The 21938-nt window shown below is 47.1% G+C and overlaps 1 protein-coding gene across 1 annotated transcript in view; it reads left to right on the top strand.

The window, feature by feature from the left end:
* The window catches only part of LOC134968628 (extracellular calcium-sensing receptor-like), a 155048-nt gene that overhangs the window by 83152 nt on the left and 49958 nt on the right, over nucleotides 1-21938 (top strand). Inside the window, exons 7-8 of the mRNA XM_063944161.1 lie at nucleotides 2692-2983; nucleotides 3729-3828. Of these exons, the coding sequence (XP_063800231.1) occupies nucleotides 2692-2983; nucleotides 3729-3828 (392 nt within the window). The remainder of the gene's footprint in view (nucleotides 1-2691; nucleotides 2984-3728; nucleotides 3829-21938) is intronic.

Raw genomic sequence — 21938 nt, 5'->3', positions numbered from 1 at the left:
TTTTCACAATTCAGGAAAACAGAAGGGCGTACCCCACTCACACAGAGACAAGTGAGTGGAATCCCATAAAGGTATCTTTAATAAATAAATATCCTTATGATGTTGAAATGCAAATCTCAGGGGCGTACCCAGAACTCACACTGGAGGTACGATGGTAAATCACATAAAGGTATCTTTAAAATCTGTTAGATGCGTACCCAACTTACACAATTTGTAGTTGAGACGGACACATAAAAATATCTTTAATTTTCTAAAATCAGTGATATGCGTACCACAACTCACTGGGTATATGGATGGTCGACTCCTATCAAGGGGTCTTTTGTCCGGGATCACATAAAGTCTGGCAGGAAATTATTCCATACAGGATACACAGGACAAATAATAGAAGTTCCTCTTTATATGATTAAAAAGGGGAATTTCCAAAAAATTACAAAGCGCATCAGAAGTGCTTTACAAAATGTAAAGGAAACAAAAAATAAAATATAAAAAATACAGCAGAATTCCAATAAAAAAGGATCCAACTTTGATCGTTCAAGGCTACTCACAGTACTGTTTGTTCAACGCGTTTCGGTCTTTAGCAGGACCTTTATCAAGAACTACCTGCACTGTGAGGAGTCTCCATATTTATGATACAAACACCCAATCAATGAGTAGCAGGAAATTACATAGTTAATTGGACACATATCTCACTTTCTTTAAAACATGGTCAAATTGTATAGATATATTAAACAATAAAACCCCAGCAAACTATTAAATCCCAATAAGAAGATCCCAAGTGAGTAAAAAGGCTCAAATTCTTAGTTTAACCTACGATTAGAAAGAGCCGCTAAGGATTCTGGGAAATGTAGTTGAAAGGGCTGAACTCCGATAACCATATAAGGAGTTCCGCCGGAAGTCACCAATATCAACAAACCCCGTAAATAGCTAACTGAATTATAAGCAGGTGTCGCCCAGCGGACCTTTACATTATTAGGTCGCAGGGATAAGATCTCAAACAAGTATTTTAGATGAAAATCCCGGTCTCGCCCGCGATCGAGGAAGACCGCTATGAATTATGTGAGATGTAGTCCATTTTGCGGGACTCCAGCGGCCATATATGGAGTTCCGCCGGAAGTCGCAAGCGGTAGCCTTGTTTAGAGTCCTCCGTTTAGCCCGTCTACTGGGTTCCACATGCAGGGAAATAGCCGGAAGTAACACGAGGCATGTTCCTTTCTATTCCCGGAAGATCATGGGATATGTAGTCCACAGGCGCCGCTACACGGACTTGTGTTAGTTTTTCATAGATGATAACACATTTATCTCCATTCACAGATGCTGAACTAATACAATAATGGAATAAATAAACAGATGTTACCATTCATTGTTCATGAGCTTTCCATATTGCACAAATACAATGCAAAAACGAACACATATTTAAAGGAACCTTTTCAATTCAAAATCACAGTTTAACCCCTGAGGGCTTAAGGTGCCATATGTAAAGATGCTATGCATCTCAGATTTTGCAAACTGCGAACTAAGATCTCTGTTGCGTTTATTCCCTTGCACATGTTCTAACCCATAGAACCCTATTATATCTGTAGTGGAACAGTTGTGTTTTAACTGAAAATGAGCAGAAAGCGAATGGGTGGGTAAGCCCTTTTTTATATTTCTGACGTGCTCTCCAAGGTGAACTTTCAATGCCCTGGTAGTACGTCCAATATAAAATAAGTTGCAGCTGCACTTAATGGCATATATTACGTTTTTGCTATCACATGTTATGAAGTCTTTAATAACATGTTTTTTACCATTAATCTCGATGTTATCAATTTTACTTTTTCCTTCACATCCAATGCAGTTCCCGCACCTATAGAATCCTTTTGAAACTATTCTGGATATGGTTTTAGTAGAAGGCAACATGCTGGAAACCAACTTATTTTTCAAATTAGGGGCTTTCCGATATATATGGATGGGCTTGGTAGGGACCAAGGGTCCAATGATTGGATCCTTCCTCACTAAGTCCCAGTGTTTTCTAAGGATATTCTCGATTTCTCTATGATGCTGATTGAATTCAGTAATGAAAGCCCACTCATATCCATTTTTCTTATTTTTTCCCCCTGACTTTTTATTTAGAAGATCTCTGCGTTCAATTGTTTTTGCTTCCACTAAAGCTCCTTCCACCGTATTCTTCCTATACCCACATGCCGTAAATTTTTCGCTCATTTCTTTAGCTTGAGACTCAAAAACATCATACTCAGTACAATTTCTTTTTACCCTCTTCAGTTGGATTATCGCCCAGCCACGGCCCTGACAAATTTCATCATACTGTACAAATTAGTGAGCGATTTATTTTTTTACAAGACATGAAATCATTGTAACACCATCCATCTTTTAATTGCTGCTTTTTATTTTACGGACATCAGTTGCCAAAGAGGTCATAGAGGATCATTTTCAAAAAACAGGAATCAATTACAGACGCAGAAGATGTACAAACAATTAAAATTCCCCTAAGACCTGTTCCATTCTCACATCTTCCCTGTACTTTGCCAACCCCAAGCTGAGCATGATTGTGTGAAGTTTCCTCCTGCGGCAGTCCCAGGACTACTAGTTGTAATATTCTTTCACCATTTTTGTTTTACATCAGCTCCTTGTATATTATTTAGGGGTTTCCTTTCCAAAAAGCATGGACAATATACTGTATTTTTTTCTACACAGACCTTTACCTCAATTTTACAAGAATTTACTGACTTTTCAGTTCGCCATTGAGCAACTGAACCATGATTCTTTAATATTACCGAATCTCACAGTTGGATATCATGCATATGACTCATGTTCTGATGGGAATAAGGCGATAAAAAGTGTATTACAGATATTATCAGGACCAGGACGTACGGTGCCTAATTACTCCTGCACAGAGCGGGGCAAAGTCATTGGTTTTATTGGCGATCACCATTCAATAACAACTCTGCCAATTGCCCAACTGTTAGTCGTATATCAGTATTTACAGGTAAGGATAATGATTGTTAGCAGCTGGTTGCTCTGGGCAACTTCACTTTATCTCTATAAAAGCTTTGAAACATCTCCCTCTCAACTATAAACACTGAGGGAAATAATGAATAGACTTTTTTGTTGGTTAAAAATATTTACAGAGGGTATTTAATTTATAAGGTCCTTGCAACTAACATACTGCAAGAAGTGACAAAAGTACATTACTGGTGCACATTGACCGGGGCATAAAGACACCTGGGTTACATCTGTATGTAGAGTAAATAAATACCACAGACTGCATACAGTGGGCCTAATTCATGAGTGTATACAAATGCAATTGCGGTTTTATAGGCTACTGAAATGCTAATGTTAGCAAGTGAGGCTGCCACCAAGGAATGCATAGAGACACCCACTGGAGTCATCGCAAACTCTTTCACAATTGCCTACACATTTGCAGTGTCACATCCTGGGTCCCTGTGAAATCATCTGATTTGTGAGAGGGGGTTACCGAGTTAGATTGCCACAACAGAGGAGGGGTCGAATATATGATCTCATGTACTACTAGTACCGAATGTTGACGAGACTTGACCAGAGGCGCGGAGTCTAACCCAGTGATCCCCTCCAATGGGGATTTGGGTTTTCGCGGCTCCTGATAGGCAGGTTGTGGCTCCCTGGACATGTACCCAGTAATAGCTGAGGAGTCAGAGGATAAATAACAAATTATAGTCTGTGGTATGTGAATACGTCTTTGATGAATTATTAAGAGAACTAGAAGGAACTTGAAGAAGCAATTGATGGTAACCAATGGCAATCGGTACTTGAGACGTTTGAAGAACAAGAAGATTCTTGAAGAAGCAATCAATGGTAATCAATGAAATAATTAATGGCACTCGGTACTTGACACACTGAAGAACTAGAAGAAACTTGAAATAACAATCGATGTTGGAATACTCTGGTGAACACGTGGAGACACATAGTGGAGCCTGGAACCTAGAGCAGCAACACACAGCAGCATGCACTGAAGAAGGACGTTTTTCAGCCTGCTTCCTGTTCCTAGGATCCTTATATACTCTGAGAGTCTGCTATTGGTGAGAGTATTAAGCTGACAATTCCAGGGTTCCCATTGGGCATTGCTGTGATCAGCTGACCCTGTAAAATGGCTGACCAGGGTCCTGTATACACCATGTTATGTGGGTGGGTCAGGAATTTGATAGGCTTGTCTGTAGAGGTGAGTTTTCAGGGATTGTTTAAAGGTTTGGAGACTAAAGGTGAGTCTTATTGTGCATGGGAGGGCATTCCACAGAGTGGGTGAAGCCCGGATAAAGTCCTGTAATTTTGAGAGTGAACAAGTAATGCGTGTGGATGAGAGACGCAGATCTTGTGCAGAGTGGAGAGGTCGGGTAGGTAAATATTTTGAGATGAGTGAAGAGATGTATGTTGGTGCAGTTTGGTTAATAGCCTTGTATGTAAGTAAAAGTATTTTATATTTAATACGGTAGAATACCGGTAACCAATGGAGGAACTGACAGAGCGGATCTGCTGAGGATGAACGTCTAGCGAGGAAGATTAGCCTCGCAGCTGCATTCAAAATGGATTGTAGTGGTGAGAGCCAATGTTTGGGAAGACCGGTCAGGAGACTATTACAATAATCAATGCGGGAAATAATGAGAGCATGGATTAGAGTTTTTGCTGTGTCTTGTGTAAGATATGGTCATATTTTGGATATGTTTCTTAGATGTATGTAACATGATCTTGAGACAGATTGAATGTGGGGAACAAAGGACAGTTTAGAGTCAAGAAGGACACCTAGGCAGCGAGCTTTTGGGGTAGGGATGATTGCTGAGTTATCAACAGTGATAGAGATATCAGGTTGGTAACTACTATTGGCCGGTGGAAATATAATTAATTCTGTTTTAGAAATATTAAGTTTGAGGTGGCGAGATGTCATCCAAGATGAAATGGCAGAAAGTAATTCAAAGACACGGCCCAATACAGATGGTGACAAGTCTGGGGATGATAGGTAGATTTGAGTATCATCCGCATACAGATGGTGTTACGGTCCTGATGCTCAGGACAGGGGAGATCTTATGTAGTGAGTCCTGAGCACCAAGACGGAATGCTGGGATTGGGAAATGGGAAGGAAATAGCCCCTAGCACCCTACCTCCGTTGTCCTACCCGTGTTATCAATTCAAGCCTGAACGACTATGGTTTCTTGGGCCCATGTCAGCTGTGTTTGAAGGGCGGATTAGGTCTGCCCAACTCCGATGCCCCCTCAGGTCTTAAAGAGAGACAAGGCGTGAACTGAGACAGGGTAATAACAAGGGGACCTCTAACTGAAACAACCACGCTAGGGGCTATAAACTACCTAAAAACTAAAGGTATGTGCGGCACGCCGCCAAAGCTAAAAGAACTACAAAGAAACCACTGTCCACTCCCCTACACGGCACCGCCGAGTTCCGGGGAGGACAGTGAAAGCGGAAACCTCCGCAAATGCACCAATTCACAGTAAAATAAACACTAAGCGGCATAGGCCGCAACACGCGGCAGAAGCAGCTACTCACGAAACCGGGCGAGAACCCCAGATGACAGACAGGTTCGCAAGGACTAGAAGGATTCCCAGGACCGGCTTCGGACCTCCAAAGTACCAAAGGGCAGGGAGCAAGATCCACCAAACACGGCTGACAGGAACAGAGTTCTGCAAGGCAGGAACAGCATACAAGAAGCTATCACCAGCGGGGCTGCAGTGTGCTGGCTCACATAAAAAGGCCCTGCTGGCCAATAACAGGAGGGCCAGCAGGACCAGCCCCCAGACCCTAATTACTAGTTGCTGTGCAGCTGCCCTGCTGCACGAGCAACCTAATTAACTATTCTTAGCAACGGGGAACGCGGTCCACCTGTGGCGTCCCCGTTGCTATGCACCCGGCGGCCCTGCACGCACGACGTCCTGCGTTGCCAGGGACCCGGCGGCTATCGTGCGCACGGCTTCCTGGCGTTGCTAGGCGCCGTGCGGGGGACAGGGAAGGAGAGAGGCGCGGCAGCCGTGAACGCTGCTCAGTCAGGGCACGGCCGAAGACCGCCGCGCCTAACAGTACCCCCCCCCCCCTTGAGGAGGGGTTAAAGAACCCCTAGAGCCAGGTTTCTGAGGAAACTCCTGAAAGAAAATCCTCTTCAGCTTGGGAGCATGTAAATCTTTATCCAACACCCAAGATCTTTCTTCACGGCCATAACCTTTCCAGTGGACCAAAAAATAGAGCCGACCCCGAGAAAGCTTAGAATCTAAAACCTTCTCCACCAAGAACTTTAGTTGCCCCTGAACATCCACCGGAGATCTACCCTGGGAAGTCCTCCGAGGAAATCTCCTGGAAGAAAAATACTGTTTCAAAAGAGAACAGTGAAAAGTATTGCCAATTTTGAGAGATCTCGGCAAGCGTAGCCGAAAAGCAACTGGGTTGACCTTCTTAATGATAAGGAGTGGTCCAATAAATTTGGGTCCCAATTTAGCCGAAGGTCGTCGGAGCTTGATGTTGCGAGTTGACAACCATACCTTATCTCCCACCTTAAAAGTTCAAGGACGTCGGAGCCTATCAGAAAATTTATTTTCTCGGAAGGCAGCTTTTCTCAAGGCAAGGTGCACCTTTCTCCAAATTGTTCTGAGATGGGAGGTTAAGGTCAACGAGGAGACTGGAGAATGAGGAAAAAAAGAGTTGGCTCTAGGATGAAAGCCAAAGAGTGAAAAGAATGGGGACTCCTTGGTGGAAGAATGACAAGAGTTATTATAAGCAAATTCGGCTAACGGAAGAAATTCAGACCAATCATTCTGGAGTTTGGCCGAATACAACCGTAAATACTGTTTTAATGACTGGTTAACTCGTTCGGTTTGTCCGTTAGATTGTGGATGGTACCCAGATGTTAAAGAGAGTTTCATATTTAATGAGGCACAAAAACGTTTCCAGAAACGAGCAATGAATTGCGGACCCCGATCAGAGACAATATCCCTGGGCAACCCATGGAGCCTGAACACATGACGGAGAATCAAGACTGCCAACCCTTGAGCAAAGGGTAATCGGGGAAGAGCAATGAAATGAGCCATCTTACTAAAACGATCTACTACCACCCAAATGACTCGAAATCCGGCTGAAAGAGGAAGGTCCACCACGAAATCCATGGATATATGTGACCATGGCCTGAGAGGAACGGCTAAAGGTACGAGTTGCCCGATCGGCAATGAACGAGGAACCTTATGCCGTGCACAAACCTGACAGGAATGGACAAATTCCCTTACATCTTTAGAAAGACTAGGCCACCACACCGAGCGAGAGACTAACGCCAAGGTCTTAGTGATACCTGGATGACCAGAGACTTTGTTGTCATGAAACTCAGCTAAAACAGTGCCTCTCAGAAATTCAGGGACAAAGAGACTATCAGCAGGAGTCGGTTTAGGAGCCTGCTGTTGAAGCTGGACTAACTGAGTAAATAAATCCTGTGTGAGGCCTGCCCGGATGACAGATGATGTAACTATGGGGGTAGTAGCAGGATGGTTATTGTGAACCGGAAGAAAACAACGTGACAGGGCATCGGCTTTAGTATTTTTGGAACCGGGCCTGAAGGTGATAATAAACCTGACACGAGTAAAAAACAATGCCCAACGTGCCTGCCGAGCATTAAGCCGTTTAGCTGACTCAATATACTGCAGGTTCTTATGGTCAGTAAACACTGTAATAGTATGCCTAGCTCCCTCCAGCCAATGCCTCCACTCCTCGAAAGCCCATTTAACTGCCAGCAATTCTCGATTACCAACGTCATAGTTGGATTCTGCGGAGGAGAATTTCCTGGACATGAAGGCACAAGGGTGTAATTCCTGAGACTCCGGATCTTCCTGAGATAGGATAGCCCCCACTCCAACCTCTGAGGCATCTACCTCGACTATAAAGGGGAGCTCCGGGTTAGGGTGCCTGAGAACAGGAGCCGAGACAAAGGCCTGCTTTAAGGCCCGAAAGGCAGGCTCGGCTGCAGGCGACCAATTTGAAGGGTCCGCTCCTTTTTTAGTCAATGCTACTATAGGAGCGACCAAATCAGAAAAGGTATGAATGAACCGCCTATAATAGTTTGCAAACCCTAAAAAGCGCTGAATTGCTTTTAAATTTGTGGGTTGCGCCCAATTAAGGATGGCCTGGAGTTTTTTCGGTTCCATGAAAAATCCCTGGGGAGAAATAATATACCCCAAGAAGGACACTTCCGTGATGTGAAAATCACATTTCTCTAGTTTTGCGTATAAATGATTCTCCCGTAGTTTTTGAAGAACCAGACGCACATGGGTAATATGTTGTTCCATAGACTCAGAATAAATCAAAATGTTGTCTAAATAAACGACAACAAACTTTCCAAGAAAGTCACGAAGAACATCATTGATGAGGTCTTGAAATACCGCAGGAGCATTTGACAGCCCAAAGGGCATCACCAGGTATTCATAATGACCTGACTGTGTGCTGAAAGCCGTCTTCCACTCATCCCCAGATCTTATTCGGATGAGATTGTAAGCTCCTCTAAGATCGATTTTTGAGAAGATAACGGCAGAGCGTAACTGATCAAAAAGTACTGAAATCAAAGGCAAAGGGTAGGTGTTTTTAACAGAAATTTTATTCAGAGCCCGAAAATCAATACATGGTCTGAGCGACCCATCTTTTTTCTCAACAAAAAAGAATCCTGCACTCAAAAGAGATTTCGAAGGCCTAATGAAGCCTTTTTTCAGGCTTTCCTGGATATAATTATCCATAGCCGTGGTTTCTGGCCCGGAGAGGGCATATAATCTCCCCTTAGGTAAAGTGGCCCCGGGAACTAAATCTATAGCGCAGTCATAGGACCGATGGGGAGGCAGAACGTCCGCATTACCCTTGGAGAACACATCAGCAAAATCCTGATATTCCAGAGGAATAAGTTCTGGGGTAACTGCCGCAACCTGGACAGGATGGGAAATACACTCCTTAACACAAAAAGGACCCCATTGGGAAATCTCCCCAGACCGCCAATCTATGGTGGGATTATGAAAGGCAAGCCAGGGGTGACCCAAAACTACTGGAACTGCCGGACAATGTGTAAGGTAAAATTCTATTTCTTCTGAATGTAGGGCCCCCACTGTCAGCAATACTGGAGGTGTGCGGTGAGTAATAACCCCATTGGAAAGCGGACCCCCATCCAAGCCGTGCATGGTGATACGTCTATCTAAGAGTATCAGTGGAACGCCTAAAGCCTTAGCCCAAGCTAAATCCATAAAATTTCCTGCAGCTCCACTGTCGACGAAGGCCGACACCAACGAACTGAGGCTGCCAAAGGAAATCTTTACCAGAACTAATAGAGAATCATTAGAGGAGATTAACTGCAGACCCAAGTGAACCCCCTCACAATTCACTTGGTCAGAGCGTTTCCCGGCTTGTTCGGACAGTTACGTGCGATATGTCCCTTACCACCACAATACAAACAAAGACCAGAACTTAACCTTCTGGTTCTTTCCTCTGGGGACAGCCGGGAGAGACCCATTTGCATGGGCTCCTCGACGTCCTCAGGAAAAGTATATACACATGGATTAGGCCTAAAAGTTGTTCCTCTATCAGCCCTCCGCTCTCGGAGACGACGATCAATTTTAATAGCGAGCTCCATGAGTTTGTCTAGAGTCTCAGGAGCGGGGTACTGAAGGAGACTGTCTTTAATCACTTCCGACAGACCGAGGCAAAACTGACTGCGCAGGGCCGGGTCATTCCAGCCACAGTCGTTCGACCAACGGCGAAATTCGGTACAATACACCTCTGCTGGATTTTTGCCTTGCTTAAGGGCACGCAGGTGACTCTCAGCTGATGCTTCTCTATCTGGGTCGTCATATAAGAGGCCTAAGGATTTAAAAAAGGCGTCTACTGATAACAAAGCATCATCATCCGCTCTTAGCCCAAACGCCCAGGTCTGTGGATCACCCTGAAGTAGAGACATCACAATCCCGACCCGCTGAGACTCAGTACCAGAGGAACGGGGCCTTAAACGAAAATAAAGCTTACAAGCTTCCTTAAAATTAAAAAAATCCTTTCGGTTACCCGAAAAACGGTCAGGTAAATGCATCTTTGGTTCTGGAACCATACTCGGGGAGGCTCGCAAAAGATCTTCCTGCGATCTCACCCGAAGAGTAAGGTCCTGAACCATCTGAGTTAATTCCTGTATTTGGTTAACCAAAAGCTGACTGGGGTTTGGCCCTAAACCTGCCGGATTCATGAGGCCGAATTTCTAGGCCCACAAATACAACGGAAAAAATTAAACCCCCTTTTTTTTTTATGTGGGCCGGTGATAATGTTACGGTCCTGACGCTCAGGACAGGGGAGATCTTATGTAGTGAGTCCTGAGCACCAAGACGGAATGCTGGGATTGGGAAATGGGAAGGAAATAGCCCCTAGCACCCTACCTCCGTTGTCCTACCCGTGTTATCAATTCAAGCCTGAACGACTATGGTTTCTTGGGCCCATGGCAGCCGCATTTGAAGGGCGGATTAGGTCTGCCCAACTCCGATGCCCCCTCAGGTCTTAAAGAGAGACAAGGCGTGAACTGAGATAGGGTAATAACAAGGGGACCTCTAACTGAAACAACCACGCTAGGGGCTATAAACTACCTAAAAACTAAACGTATGTGCGGCACGCCGCCAAAGGAAAAGAACTACAAAGAAACCACTGTCCACTCCCCTACACGGCACCGCCGAGTTCCGGGGAGGACAGTGAAAGCGGAAACCTCCGCAAATGCACCAATTCACAGTAAAATAAACACTAAGCGGCATAGGCCGCAACACGCGGCAGAAGCCGCTACTCACGAAACCGGGCGAGAACCCCAGATGACAGACAGGTTCGCAAGGACTAGAAGGATTCCCAGGATCGGCTTCGGACCTCCAAAGTACCAAAGGGCAGGGAGCAAGATCCACCAAACACGGCTGACAGGAACAGAGTTCTGCAAGGCAGGAACAGCATACAAGAAGCTATCACCGGCGGGGCTGCAGTGTGCTGGCTCACATAAAAAGGCCCTGCTGGCCAATAACAGGAGGGCCAGCAGGACCAGCCCCCAGCCCCTAATTACTAGTTGCCGTGCAGCTGCCCTGCTGCACGAGCAACCTAATTAACTATTCTTAGCAACGGGGAACGCGGTCCACCTGTGGCGTCCCCGTTGCTATGTACCCGGCACGACGTCCTGCATTGCCAGGGACCCGGCGGCTATCGTGCGCACGGCGTCCTGGCGTTGCTAGGCACCGTGCGGGGGACAGGGAAGGAGAGAGGCGCGGCGGCCGTGACCGCTGCTCAGTCAGGGCACGGCCGAAGACCGCCGCGCCTAACAGATGGTACTGAAATCCGAAAGAGTTGATTAGTTTGCCAAGAGATGTGGTATATATAGACAAAAGCAGAGGACCTAAGACTGAGCCTTGAGGTACTCCAACTAAGAGAGGTAGCGAAGAGGAGGTGGAATCAGAGAAACGGACACTGAAGGAGCGATTAGATAGGCAGGACGAGAACCAAAAAAGGGCTGTGTCCTGAAGACCTAGGGATTGTAGTGTTTGTATGAGAAGAGAGTGGTCAACAGTGTCAAAAGAGCAGAGAGATCAAGGAGAATAAATAGTGAGTAATGGCCTTTAGATTTAGCAGTGGCCAAATCATTCACTACCTTAGTCAGTGCTGTCTCTGTGGAGTGTTGGGCACGAAATCCTGACTGAAGTGGGTCCAGTAGGCTGTGTGAGTTAAGAAAGTGTGTGAGGCAAGTGTAAGCAAGTCTCTCAAGTAGCCTGGAGGGGCATGGGAGCTGAGAGATGGGGTGGTAGTTTGAGAGAGTGTTAAGGACAGAGTTTTGTTTTTTTTCAGAATGGGAGTAATCACTGCATGCTTGTACAGAGAAAGAAAGATACCAGTAGACAGAGAGAGATTACAGATTTTAGTTAAGGTTGGGATGAGCACAGCAGACAGAGCTTTACTTATTTGTGATGGTATAGAGTCAAGGGGAGAGGCAGTAGAGTAGGCAGATGAAAAGAGTGCAGATACTTCATCTTCATTTGTAGGATCAAAGGAAGAGAAGGTGTTAAAGGGTTCAGGCAGGGAATTGAGCAGGTCACTGGCTGTGGAAGAGCATACCATTTAATTTTGGATCTTATCAATCTTGTCCTTGAAATAGGAAGCAAGATCTTGCACACTGACAGTGGCTGGTGGGTTGGGTGAGGGAGGGACAAGAAGTGATTTAAATGTATTAAAAAGTCGCTTGGGGTTAGAGGCTTGAGCAGAGATGAGAGATTAAAAATATGTTTGTTTGGCAGTGTCCAGAGCATTACGATAAGAGTGGTACACGGTCTTATATGTGAGAAAGTCACTTGAACTACGAGATTTACGCCACTGGTGTTCTACTTTACGTGAGAGTTTTTGTAGGTGTCTAGTGTATATAGAGACAGAGTGCCACGGTTGACATCTAAAGGCCCATACACACTTGACGATGCACACATCGTCAATGACCGTCGTCAACGACTTCCCTTGAACTTTTGAACTTCCCTTGAACAGCTGAGCAAACGACATGAGCATACACTACACAAACGACCAACGACCAACGACCATTCAGCTTCCAAGCTGGACAGTGGATTTAAATAATAGCCTGGCAACAAAATCGTTGATCGACGTCTATGGTCGGTAACGACCATAGTGCAAATTGAGCATACATGCTCCACAGATGAACGATGGACGTTAACGTCCCGCGGGACCGCGCATCGTTGGTCGTTGGATGCATACACACTTGACGATATAATGAACGACGTCGTTCATTTTATCGTCAAGTGTGTATGGGCCTTAAGTCTACGTGGAGTGTGATGGGTAGCTGGAGCCACTTCATCAAGCATCACATATCTTGTCTTTCTTTACTCTCACACCCTCCTGACACTTGTCCAACATTACTGGATGATATCATACAACCCATTAAGAACCTAGCAATCTGGTGGACCATTATGCAATAGGTAGCATCTATCCTTATGTATCAATGCCTATTTCCCTATGGATTGTAAGCTTGCAAGCAGGGCCTTCCTACCTCTATGTCTGTCTGTTTTTTACGTAGTTTTGTTCTATTACTGTTGTTCTAATTGTAAAGCGCAACGGAATATGCTGCGCTATATAAGAAACTGTTAATAATAATAATAATAATAATAATGTATTCCACAGCAATGTACTCTGAGACAGAACAGCAGCATGTATCGCGGCCACCGGCCAGTGCCGTAGCTGATGTCTGACAGCATCCGTGGAAGCCTGCGTTGCAGTGAGTAATGACTGGCTCTAGCCCAGATTCTGATATGCAGCCTATATGCAAATATGAGTAACATCAAGGCTAAGGGTCAGCCTGTGGCTACACAGACTGGACACAGCAGTAAAGACGCAGGCGCCATGTTTTAGCACATTTGATCTCGCAGCTGATGGCAGACACATGCCTTGAAAACAGCCATTACACTCCTGCATTTTTCCAACCACACTCCTTTAACGGCTACAAATGGTCAATTGCTATCAATCACTATTCCCTGAAATACACATTGCGAGTGGGATCACAGTGGCACCTTGGCACAGGCACAATGCGATAATCACTCTGTTGCAAGAACATTGGCCCTTGCCTACAAACATGAGTTAGACCCAGTGTACAAAAACCATGAGGCACAACGTGTGCAGTACAAGCTATAGAAATGATGAATGAATGGAACTGATCATATAAGTAATATGATATAATAAAATTACAGCAGTACTACATAAGAGAAGAAGTGGCCATATTACTTGAGGAGCTAATGTGTTTAGATGCCATCTTAGTTATGTCCAGGGCCAGACCAGTCATTACGTTGGCTACACTTGCATGAAGAGCACCAGCCAGCAGAGGGGGTCGCTAGCAACACAAATGCCTACTGCAGAGATTCCACAGAACAGAGGACTCAGAGCTTGGAGGACATAGATGGAAGGTTTCCAGGGGCTCTGCCCAGTGGCGTGACTAGAAGTTTTTCTCCCCCAAGCCAAAAAAATCTTCGGCGCCCCCCCCCATAATTGGCACTATGAAAGGGACAAACATGTGCGCGCCGAAGGTGCGCGCCGCCAAAAGGGTGTGTGGCTTAGTTGGAATGGGCGTGGCTTTGCATAAAGGGGCGTGGTATTGCAGGAAAAGACTTCCTTATACCCCAGTTTTGCAACCTGCATGCCCAGCCGTTAGCCACCACAGGAAAGAAAAATAATCCTGATTCATGCCCCTTACATTATTTGTCATTTTTCCTCCTTATAGTAATGCCCAGTATACATTATGCCACATACTGCAATGGCCCTTAGACATTATTCCACGCACAATAATGCACATGACACAATATGCACACACCATAATGCCCCCGACACATTATGCCACACACCGTAATGCCTGTGACACATTATGCCACACACCGTAATGCCTGTGACACATGACGACAGGAATCGCAATGCCCGTTATACATTATGCTACACACTGCAATGCCCCTGATACATTATAGCACATACAATGTCTGTGACACATTATGCCACACACTGCAATGACCCTGAGACATTATACCACATACCACAATGCCCGTGATATAGTATACAACACACAGTAATGCCTGACACATACCGCAATGCCTGTTATACATTATGCCACACTGCAATGACCCTGAGACATTATACCACATACCATAATGCCTGTGATATAGTATACAACACACCATAATGCCTGACACATTATGACATATACCGCAATGTCCGTGATACATTATGCCACACACTGCAATGACCCTGAGACATTATACCACATATCACAATGCCCGTGATATAGTATACCATACACCATAATACCTGTGACACATACCGCAATACCCGTTATACCCTATGCCACACACCGCAATGCCCCTGATACATTATACCACATACCACAATGCCCGTGATATAGTTTGCCACACACCGTAATGCCTGTGACACATACCGCAATGCCCGTTATATATTATGCCACACTGCAATGCCCCTGAGACATTATACCACATACCACAATGCCCGTGATATAGTATGCCACACACCGTAATGCCTGTGACACATTATGACACACACCGCAATGTCCGTGATACATTATGCCACACACCGTAATGCCCATTACACATTAAGTCCTACAGTAAGGCTTCTAATTACTTTTAAATTACCTGCTCGTTGCCAGGGGTTTCATGCTCTTGGTTCCATGCACGGTGCCAGGGGTTTTCATGCTCAGGGTGTCATGCTCGTTGCCAGGTGTTTCATGCACTGGGTGTCATGCTCGTTGCCAGGGGTTTCATGCACTGGGTGTCATGCTCGTTGCTAGGGGGTAGTGCTTGTTGCTAGGGCTGTGCTCCCAGTGCCACATATGTCCCCAGTGCCAGATATTCCCCCACGGTGCCAGGTACTCACGTGCCCCCAGTGCCAAATATAGCCCCCCCCCAGTGCCACATATGCCCCCAGTCCCAGATATTCCCCCACAGTGCCAGGTGCTCACGTGCCCCCAGTGCCAAATATAGCCGCCCCCCCCCATGTGCCAGGTACACATGCAGTGCCATATATGCCCCCTCAGTACCCCCCCCAGTGCCATATATGCCCCCTCAGTGCCATATATGCCCCCACAGTGCCATATATACCCCCTCAGTGCCCCCCCAGTGCCATAAATGCCCCCTCAGTGCCATACATGCCCCCTCAGTGCCATATATGCCCCCTCAGTGTCCCCCCCCAGTGCCATATATTTCCCATCAGTGCCCCCCCGCGCTCCCCCGCTGCTGTGAAGGAGGGACAAGGAGGGCACAGCGCGCGCCTCTCTCATGTCCCTCCTGCATCTCCGTCTGGTCTAATAAATGAAGTGCCGTTTCGTGAGCCAATCAGAGCTCACGAACGGCACTTCCATTATTAGACCAGACGGAGACGCCCTCCGTGTCCCTCCTTACAGCAGGGAGGGAGAGGAGACAGCAGATTGACATGCGGACGCTCGTCCGCATGTCAATCTGCTCTAAATCAGTGGCGGCGCCCCCGCAGCCCCTCGCCCCCAAGAGGGCTGCGGGGGCAGTAGTTACACCACTGGCTCTGCCTCCACTCCCCTTAGCAACAGTGCATCACACAGAGCAGAGAGTGGGGTGGGAGGGTGGGGTTTAAGCAGTAAGTGAAAGTGGGGTGGGGGCGTACTGTTAATTGGGTTGGTCCAACACTGGTTATGTCATAGGCAACCACAGTTAGTTCTCTGTACAATAATGCATAAAAATATCTGTTATAAAAGGACTTAAAATTTAGAGAAGCATCATGAAATCACTTACTGTAGCTTAATCAGTAGCTTAATATGCAATTATCATATATTTTTTAATATACTATCTAAGTCTGAATACATCTCATCTTCCCAATATCATACTCTCGTATTACTACATAGTGCTACCCATATACCACTGCCTTGCCAATTGCACTTCATATTATATCGCACATTAGTAACCTGGGGGGTCATTCCGAGTTGTTCGCTCGTTATTTTTTTCTCGCAACGGAGCAATTAGTCGCTAATGCGCATGCGCAATGTCCGCAGTGCGACTGCGCCAAGTAAATTTGCTATGCAGTTAGGAATTTTACTCACGGCATTACGAGGTTTTTTCTTCGTTCTGGTGATCGTTGTGTGATTGACAGGAAGTGGGTGTTTCTGGGCAGAAACTGGACGTTTTATGGGAGTGTGTGAAAAAACGCTACCGTTTCTGGGAAAAACGCGGGAGTGGCTGGAGAAACAGAGGAGTGTCTGGGCGAACGCTGGGTGTGTTTGTGACGTCAAACCAGGAACGACAAGCACTGAACTGATCGCAGATGCCGAGTAAGTTTCGAGTTACTCAGAAACTGCACAGAGATGTCTTATCGCAACATTGCGAATCTTTCGTTCGCAATTTTAAGAAGCTAAGATTCACTCCCAGTAGGCGGCGGCTTAGCGTGTGCAAAGCTGCTAAAAGCAGCTTGCGAGCGAACAACTCGGAATGACCCCCCTAATTCTACTAACTCACAATCTCTATTTTCACTTGAACTCTCATCGCAAAGGCATACCACTCTCTACCAAGCACCTCTAGGAAGGAGAGGCGGAGGCTGCAAGACTGCAATGCCTGCCGCCCAGCTCTAGCACAGTGTGTACTGGGGCCTAGGTGGAGGAGGCAGTCAGGATTCTCCTTCTGCCAGCCAAGACAGTGTTCGAAAAATGCCATCAAAAGGCCCTGGAGAGAACACTGTGACTATGGACGGAACCCAACATCATCTGGCCCCATAGAAAACTTGTGGGATGGTCTAGCAATACGAGTCCATCCTCTCAAGACCCCAAATCTTCTCTTCTGAGAATGGAATGGTTGAACACTTTGTGTCGTGGCTCTCTAACCTGCCAAATGCATAGTGTCTATTCTAGAGATGAGCGGGTTCAGATCTCAGAGATCCGAACCCCCCCGAACTTCATGATCTGAGCCGGGAACTGAGTATGTCTCAGGACTTCCCGCTAGACTCGGATCCCAGAACGAGGCAAAACGTCATCATCCCATTGTCGGATTCTCGCGGGTTTTGTATTCCATATAATGAGCCGCATGTCGCTGCCATTTTTACTCCGGACTTGGAGAGTGAGGGAGACATACCTCTGTGTCTCTGTGGGTGGTGGCGTCCGGTGGGTTCAGTGTGTGCTCTTTAGGGGTGCTGTCCTGTGTGCTGTTAGGGTTGCTGTCGTGTGGTGTCCTGTGCTGTTAGGGGTGCTGTACATGGGTGTTGCTGTCTTGTCACTGTGCTGTACAGGGGCACTGTTCTGTATGCTGTAAAAAATATTGGGGTGTTGTACAAATAAATGTACACTGGCCCTGTCTTGTATGCTGTAAAATTACATGGGTGTTGTTAAAATACAGGGGTGCTGGCCCTGCCCAGTATGCTGTAAAAATACAGAGGTGCTGTGTCCCTGTCTTGTATGCTGTAAAAATACAGGGGTGTTGTTAAAATAAAGGTACACTCGCCCTGTCCTGTATGCTGTAAAAATACAGGGGTGCTGCGAAAATACAGGGGTGCTGTGTCCCTGTCCTGTATGCTGTAAAAATACAGGGGTGTAGTTAAAATAAGGTACACTGACCCTGTCCTGTATGCTGTAAAAATACAGAGGTGTTGTTAAAATACAGTGGTGCTGTGAAAATAAAGGGGCACTGTTCTGTGTGCTGTAATAAAGGGGTGCTGTCCTGTGAAATGGAGAACAAAAATTTGGTGGAAAAAATAGTGAAAGATCCAGTTACTAGTACTAGTGCTGAGGCTGACATTGACGATGCAATTGCTTCAACGTTGTCTGCTAAGGCCGATGCCCAATGTCAGAGGGCATGTTAAAATTCAAGAAGCAAAAAATAGGATTTTAGTACCTACCGGTAAATCCTTTTCTCCTAGTCCGTAGAGGATGCTGGGGACTCCAAAAGGACCATGGGGTATAGACGGGATCCGCAGGAGCTTGGGCACACTGAAAAAGACTTTAACTGGGTGTGAACTGGCTCCTCCCTCTATGCCCCTCCTCCAGACCTCAGTTATAGGAACTGTGCCCAGGAGAGACGGACATTTCGAGGAAAGGATTTTTGGCTAAACTAAGGGCTACAAACATACCAGCCCACACCACAAACATACCGTACAACCGGAGTAACAGTAAACCAGATTACAGTATGAACTAACAACAGCAACAAGCTGAAAACAATAAATACACAACCCATGTATAAACTAATTTAACCCGCAAGAATACACTGCAAGTAACAGTCCGCACTGGGATGGGCGCCCAGCATCCTCTACGGACTAGGAGAAAAGGATTTACCGGTAGGTACTAAAATCCTATTTTCTCTTACGTCCTAGAGGATGCTGGGGACTCCAAAAGGACCATGGAGTCTATACCAAAGCGGGAGAGTGCGGACGACTCTGCAACACCGATTGAGCAAACATGAGGTCCTCCTCAGCTAGGGTATCAAACTTGTAAAACTTAGCAAAGGTGTTTGAACCCGACCACGTAGCTGCTCGGCAAAGCTGAAGTGCCGAGACCCCTCGGGCAGCCGCCCAAGACGAGCCCACCTTCCTGGTAGAGTGGGCCTTTACCGACTTCGGCACCGGTAACCCAGCCGAAGAATGAGCTTGCTGAATCGTACTACAAATCCAGCGTGCAATAGTTTGTTTCGAAGCAGGATGACCAATCTTGTTGGAAGCATACAGGACAAACAGCGCCTCTGTCTTCCTGGCAACAGCCTTTCTGGCGACGTAGATTTTTAAAGCTCTCACAACATCCAGAGACTTTGGAACTGCCACAGCATCCGTAGCCACGGGTACCACAATAGGTTGGTTAATGTGAAACGAAGAAACCACCTTCGGCAGAAATTGTTGATGAGTCCTTAATTCCGCCCTATCCGAATGGAAATCAAGTACGGACTCTTATGAGATAAGGCCGCCAACTCCGACACTCGCCTGGCAGATGCCAGAGCCACCAGCATGACTACCTTCCAAGTGAGAAACTTTAACTCAACCTTACGCAAAGGTTCAAACCAGGAAGACATAAGAAACTGCAAAACCACCTCAAGATCCCATGGTGCCACAGGGGGCACAAACGGAGGATGGATATGCATCACCCCTTTCACAAAAGTTTGAACCTCTGGGATAACAGCTAATTCCTTTTGAAAGAAAATAGATAAAGCCGAAATCTGCACTTTGATGGAGCCTAATTTCAGGCCTGCATCGACGCCTGTCTGCAAAAAATGGAGAAACCGACCCAAGTGAAATTCTTCCGCAGGAGCAGTTTTAGTCTCACACCACGAAACATACTTTCTCCAAATACGGTGATAATGTTTCGCCATAACCTCCTTCCTAGCCTTAAGGAGAGTGGGGATGACCTCCCCGGGAATATCTTTTCGAGCTAAGATTTGGCGCTCAACTTCCATGCCGTCAAACGCAGCCGCGGTAAGTCTGGAAACATGCATGGTCCCTGCAATAACAGGTCCTCTCTTAGAGGAAGCGGCCAAGGATCTTCCACAAGTAATTCCTGAAGATCCGGATACCAGGCCCTTCTTGGCCAATCTGGAACGACGAGAATCGCCTGAACTCTTGCTCGTCGAATGATTCCCAGTACCTTTGGAGTGAGAGGAAGTGGAGGGAACACATACACCGACTGGAACACCCACGGAGTCACCAGGGCGTCCACTGCACTGGCTTGGGGGTCCCTTGACCTGGAACAATACCTCGGAAGCTTCTTGTTGAGGCGAGACGCCATCATGTCGATCAGCGGAATTCCCCAATGCTTCGTCACTTCTGCAAATACCTCTTGGTGAAGAGCCCACTCTGTCAGATGGAGATCGTGTCTGCTGAGGAAATCTGCTTCCCAGTTGTCCACTCCCAGAAGGAAGACTGCTGACAGGGCGCTCACGTGTTGTTCCGCCCAGCGAAGGATTCTTGTGGCCTCCACCATAGCCGCCCTGCTCCTTGTTCCGCCTTGATGGTTTATATGCGCCACCGCTGTGATGTTGTCCGACTGTACCAGGACAGGTCGACCCTGAAGAAGGCTTCTTGCTTGTAGCAGGCTGTTGTAAATGGCTCTTAACTCGAGAACATTTATGTGGAGACAAGCTTCCTGGAGCGACCATTTCCCCTGGAAATTTCTTCCTTGGGTGACTGCGCCCCAGCCTCGGAGACTTGCATCTGTTGTCAGTAGTACCCAGTCCTGGATACCGAACCGGCGCCCTTCTATGAGGTGGGAACTTTGTAGCCACCACAGGAGAGAAATCCTGGCCCTGGGAGATAGACTTATCTTCCGGTGCATGTGCAGGTGAGACCCAGACCATTTGCTCAGCAGGTCCCACTGAAACACCCAGGCATGAAACCTGCCAAATGAAATGGCTTCGTACGCCGCAACCATTTTCCCCAGAACCCAAGTACAGTGATGAATCGACACACTTGTCGGCCTCAGAAGTTCCCTGACCATCGTCTGCAGTTCCAGAGCTTTTTCTTCTGGAAGGAACACTCTCTGTAACTCTGTGTCCAGAATCATGCCCAGAAAAGGCAGTCGATTGGTCGGAATCAACTGAGATTTTGGCAAATTTAGCACCCAACCGTACTGTCGCAGAACCGACAGCAACAAATTCACACTTCTCAGCAAGCGTTCCTTGGACCTTGCCTTTATCAGGAGATCGTCCAAGTACGGGATAATGGTAACCCCTACCGCCCCGCGTCTCTCTATCCCCTCCCTACCGCCCGCGTCTCTCTTTCCCCTCCCTACCACCCCACGTCTCAGTATCCACTTCCTACCGCCCTACGTCTGTTTCCCCTCCTCCCTATGCCCCGCGCCTCTGTCCCCTCCCTACCGCCCCGCATCCCTCTATCCCCTCCCTACCACCCCGCGTCTCTCTATCCCCTCCCTACCACCCCGCGTCTCTCTATCCCCTCCCTAACGCCCCGCGTCTCTCTATCCCCTCCCTAACGCCCTGCGTCTCTCTTTCCCCTCCCTACCGCCCGCGTCTCTCTTTCCCCTCCCTACCGCCCCGCGTCTCTGTATCCCCTCCCTACCGCCCCATGTCTCTGTATCCCCTCCCTACCGCCCCATATCTCTGTGTCCCCTCCTCCTACGCCTCTGTATCCCCACCCTACCACCCCGCGTCTCTCTATCCCCTCCCTACCGCCCCGTGTCTCTTTCCCCTCCCTACCGCCCCGCGTCTCTGTATCCCCTCCCTACCGCCCCATGTCTCTGTATCCCCTCCCTGCCGCCCCATGTCTCTGTATCCCCTCCCTACCGCCCCATGTCTCTGTATCCCCTCCTCCCTACACCTCTGTATCCCCACCCTACCGCCCCCTTCTCTCTATCCCCTCCCTACCACCCCGCGTCTCTCTATCCCCTCCCTAACGCCCCGCGTCTCTCTTTCCCCTCCCTACCGCCCCGCGTCTCTCGGTCCCCTCCCTAC

Source organism: Pseudophryne corroboree, chromosome 11 (assembly GCF_028390025.1).
Source record: "Pseudophryne corroboree isolate aPseCor3 chromosome 11, aPseCor3.hap2, whole genome shotgun sequence".
Classification (NCBI taxonomy): Eukaryota; Metazoa; Chordata; class Amphibia; order Anura; family Myobatrachidae; genus Pseudophryne; species Pseudophryne corroboree.
Note: the sequence above shows the minus strand (reverse complement) of the source record. Positions and strands in the feature narration are given on the sequence as shown.